Source organism: Poecilia reticulata, linkage group LG4, assembly GCF_000633615.1.
Source record: "Poecilia reticulata strain Guanapo linkage group LG4, Guppy_female_1.0+MT, whole genome shotgun sequence".
Classification (NCBI taxonomy): Eukaryota; Metazoa; Chordata; class Actinopteri; order Cyprinodontiformes; family Poeciliidae; genus Poecilia; species Poecilia reticulata.
Window position 1 is genome coordinate 29939775 of NC_024334.1, and position 4743 is coordinate 29944517.

The 4743-nt window shown below is 40.2% G+C and overlaps 1 protein-coding gene across 1 annotated transcript; it reads right to left on the bottom strand.

The window, feature by feature from the left end:
* Window positions 1-4078, bottom strand: cdkn2c (cyclin-dependent kinase inhibitor 2C (p18, inhibits CDK4)). The gene is made up of 4 exons (XM_008408127.2): window positions 3741-4078; window positions 3532-3611; window positions 2527-2653; window positions 1-812 (listed from the first exon to the last, which is right to left on the bottom strand). The coding sequence occupies exons 3-4, from the start codon at window positions 2650-2652 to the stop codon at window positions 453-455; spliced, it is 486 nt and encodes a 161-aa protein (XP_008406349.1). The 5' UTR covers window position 2653; window positions 3532-3611; window positions 3741-4078; the 3' UTR covers window positions 1-452.
* Window positions 4079-4743: the final 665 nt, after the last annotated feature.

Sequence of the window (4743 nt, forward strand, 5' to 3'; positions counted from 1 at the left end):
TCTGTTGAAGGGTATTTATTGTAGTCTTTATTTTTGTTTTACAATCAGTATGGCTTCTGGTGTCACATGATAAAGACGCATATCCGTTTTTAATTTATAAAGCACGTCAGCACAAAGAAGAAGGGTGCTGAAGACGCACCCAAAATACAAACTATTTACTTTTACAACCGAAAACAATGCAGCGCCTCTGCTGGAATCTTCACGGGACAAGTTGTAGCGAAAACCATTTTATTAAAGATAAACCCAAGAATAGGGTGTGACACTGAAGACTTCTTTCATTTACTCACCTCTGGTGAGTAGAGTCTGGTCACCAGAGGTGACTCTGATGAAAATAACATTTTCATTTGCCTCATGACAATTAGACTGTTATGCCACTACTACAAGAGCTGCTCTTCCTCTGAGGGCCCATTATAATAAACGCAAATTAGCAATAAGCGCTTCCCTCGCGTCACTCAAGGTCCCAGATATTGTTCAATGAAATCAGCCGTCTCCTCCTGTTTGAACTCTCGCGCCAGGCTCAGCGCGGTGTGTCCCAGGTCGTTGGTCCTCCGGGGGTCCTCGGTGAGGTCCAGGAGCATCCTGACCACCTCCAGGTGCCCCCCCTTTGCGGCCAGATGCAGCGGCAGGTTGCCGGTTTCGTCCGCGAGATTCACTTCCGCTCCGTGATTTACCAGAACACGCACAGTCTCCACGAAACCCTCGCGTGCGGCGTCGTGAGTCACGGTCAGGTTTAGGGTCGGGTCTTGCGCGTTGGGGTCAGCTCCGGCCGCGAGCAGAACCTCGACGAGGTTGGTATTTCCGAGCATCGCCACCTGGAAACATGAGGAAAATAAAAGACAGACGAGTGAACTGGTCGGATGTTTTGACAACTATTTTGTCAAACAGCTTTATAAAGTTGATTTAGATCAACTTACAGCAGTAAGTTATGTTAACTGATAATTTTGTCATATGCCCATGAGTTTAGTAAACTTTGCACTTTAAAAAAAAAAAAAAAAAAAGACGAAAATAGTGAGAGTGCACTCGAAATTAAAGTTGGTCAGCTTGATTAGCAATGTTATAAAAAGGACAATCAAGCGCACGTTACTTTCTTGGACCCAAGGCACGACAATGAAAATTAAACACTGAGAACTGCAGGGGGTTTTATGTTTTCATTTTAATTTCTAATGTAAAAGACAAAAGGACTACTTTTGTTGGAGGAATTACTCTCCAGAACTTCTTCAATCGTCAGATGAAGGCTGAGAACTGTAGTCAACTTGACAATTTTTCAGACCCAGACCCCTGGCATTTTTTCCCTGTTATTGGAGACTTTAGTTATCCAATAAGGCGAAACGTTCTGCAGTAACTGGGGTGAGGAAGCAGAGTACTGCCGTGGGCCTCTCCCAGTTCACATGCATGAACAGCATGAAAGCAGTATCCTTATACAGAAAGCTCCGTCTTACTACAGAGAGGATACGGACTCCTTAGGCATATCTTTAAGTTGTCCTTTCTTGTGTACATGTCCAGTCTTGAGGTTGTGAAAGTATTATTTTTTTAAAATGTTTTTATAGTTTTTGAATATGCCAGTTATTCAAAAATGAGTATATTTGATATTGTGAAATTCCCCTGGGAAATGACTGGGGATGCCTTTCTCGCCCCATTCCCTCAGCCACTGCGGCTCAAACAAGTGGAAAAACACAGGCCTCATGTTAGAGGTGAAGTTTTACCATGCTCTACCAGCCACAGTAGCTGGTCGATTTTTTTTTTAATTTCCACCCCTAAATGAAAAATTAATGGAAGTCATTACAAAATCCCTGTAAAGATAGAAAGACAGTGTGTGTGTGTGTGTGTGTGTGTGCGTGTGTGTGTGTGTGTGTGTGTGTGTGTGTGTGTGTGTGCGCGTGTTTAAAGTTTACTTGTTGAACATGAAAAAATAAAGATTTAAACATATGGCAGTGCAAATGTTCCATGTGAAAATAGCTCTCATTTAATCTGAAGCATGGCAAGACTTCACCTTGAACATGAGGCCCGTATTTTTCCACTGACAACTTCCTTCTTTCTACTTGTGCTTCATGTCAAAAATGTTTTGGTGCCGACACTTCTTTATCCAAACGAATAGCAATAAATAATAAAATAAGCATCTCTCTCTTTGTTATGACTGAGTTCACAAGTCAGAAAAAAAACTGCTAATTACTTTAGGTTAGGCTTTTTTTTTTTATTTGCAATATACAATATAGTTAATATGGAATAAATATAACTCCAGCACACAGTTTAAAAAATTAAAACTTAGCTGACTTTTGAACATAGAGAGAGAAAAAGCAGGAAATGACAGTTAAATCAACACTGTGCTGATACTGGAGCCTTTAGCAATGTTATGTTTAGTTTCAACAAGAGATTGAATAGCTTCAGCTCTTTCAAGTGTTAAAACTACCCTCTCCTGTTAAAATCAACTCTGAAAGAGTTACATTTACACAAACTAAAGTCTCGGCACCGTGTTGATTTAATGCTGTCAATTTTACTAAATAGGAGAAGGTGAAGTATTAGCCAGACCTGCAGAGGAGTCCTCCGAAACTCATTCAGTCCATTAACATCAGCTCCAGCTTGCAATAAATTCAACACTTCTTCCAGCTTCCCACATGCAGAGGCACTACATAGAAGGTCTGATCGACACGCCATCCTGGTAGAACAAAGAAAAAGTGTCTGTCTTGTGGTCCTATCAATGCAGAGAGGCCCCTCCTTCAGCTCTGCCTGCTCTTCCCCTCCTCTTCCTAAAACCTGCTGCTCTGATTACCTCAAAAGGGCCTATTTTTGCGTATAAAAGGTTGAAACAATTTTAGGGGTTTGTTATTATCATTTCTTTTTATATATATAATTTCATGCATCCAAAAGCTACATCCACTCTTCATCACATGTCATACAATTACAAACTATGAATTAGGGTAGTCAACATTTTACTTAATCTCAACAGTAGAAACTTATAGTATTTTAAAACATAAATATTTTTAACATGAAAATAAAAGGCAGCAGGCAACACAATGTTTGGTAGTGCACCACTTAATCTAAAAAAAGAGCCACAAACTTCTAAGTGGTTTTTTTTTTCTTCCACAGACTGTATATGTATGTATAATATTAATTTGATTCTCCCATTCATGTGTGGGAGAAACACATGAATGTGTTAAAATACATTTTAAGACTTTTAGCAGTCTTAAAATGTCTGCCAAAAGTTGATGGACTCTTCCTCCAACATGGATGCATATGCAGACAGACGGTGCTTTATTTGTATTTTTCTCACATGCTAAAGTCTCTAAAATATGCCCAAGATTAATGCTTTAAATATATATATTTTTTTTCTTTACCCTATGTTTTGCTCTACTATAAATTCGTGTTCAAATTTTGAAGGCATTGCTCTTTTATCTTTGGAGCCACACCTGTTGCAGATGAGTTTGCCACACTACAATAAATATGCTCTTTTTTTTAGTGTAAAAAATAAAAAGATAAAACGGGTTTAAAAAGAAACGAAACCACAAACACAACGAAAAAAAGTGTTTAACTTACTTGAAATGAGGTTTGAATCGCAGCACATGTCTTCCTCTTATTCGGCAACCAGTTTTGGGGACTTCTTACAAGTAAGAAAGCTAGTCAGTTAAACATGGGGGGGAAAAAAAATAATAAACTGAATTAAACTGACTTGACAAAGCAATCCTGCACCATACAGTCAATAACAAACGGCTGATGTCCCATTTCTCAAAACAATAAAGTTATACCCAGGCATCATCAGGCACGATCAGCAGTCCAGGTTGGATCCAGATATCGCTGAATCATAAAGAAACATGTCGTTTCCAGAGATTACAGCTCGGATGACGCTGTCGGACCACAACCCGAACGAACAATTGCAATATTAATGCTCAGGGTGGAAACAGAAATAGCCCTCTAAAAATAATCTGTGATGCGAAAATGGTGTATTTTAAGTTCAAAGTGAGGAAGAATGAAGTGCTCCTTTTTGTATGACTTCAAAGGCAAGTTAACGTTCAGGCGCTTTGTTTTAAAAACTATGAAGTTGGCCTGATTGGGCGACGCATAGCTGCAAGACAAAAAGAAGAAGAAGAAGAAATGGATACGCACCATTTTATAACCTAGAGGAGCGACTGTTGCTCCGTGGAGGTGTGGTCTGCGGCCCACGCGGCTCAAACTGAACCACCGTGGTCCTGATGAACTTCAATCATGTGACTGATATTAGCCAAACACAGCAGTGCCCTCAGCAGGATACGATTAAATATGCTCCTGACTAGGATTCTGAATAAAGTCAGGGTATATGTATAATATGCTACAATAGCTGTCAAAGAACCTCTCGGAGTTTAGAAGTTATTTTTGCTCAAAACTCTAACAGATCGTGCTGTCTCTCTCCTCGTTGTCCTCATCTCTTCAACAAGCGCTTTGCCCTCTACGTTACAGGAAAGCGCTGCCGTCCCCGCTTCTTTGTCACCTCTGACCAGATCATCCACCGGCGAACTGTGAAGGAGCGAACCACCCTTTTATCTCCGCTATAAACGTGGCGGGTCACGAACTTGATAGAAGAATAAAATCCGGAAATTCAATTTCAATCTAGACTGAATATGCTGACAAAATGGGCTCTGCCAGTCTTACACTCCTCACCTAAGGAAAGAAGCTATACCTGTATTTTAATGTTCAAGTTCAAGTTTGCTTAATTATAAAGCACGTTTAATAAATCCCCCGCCCCTCCTCCCGCGGGCACACACACACACACAC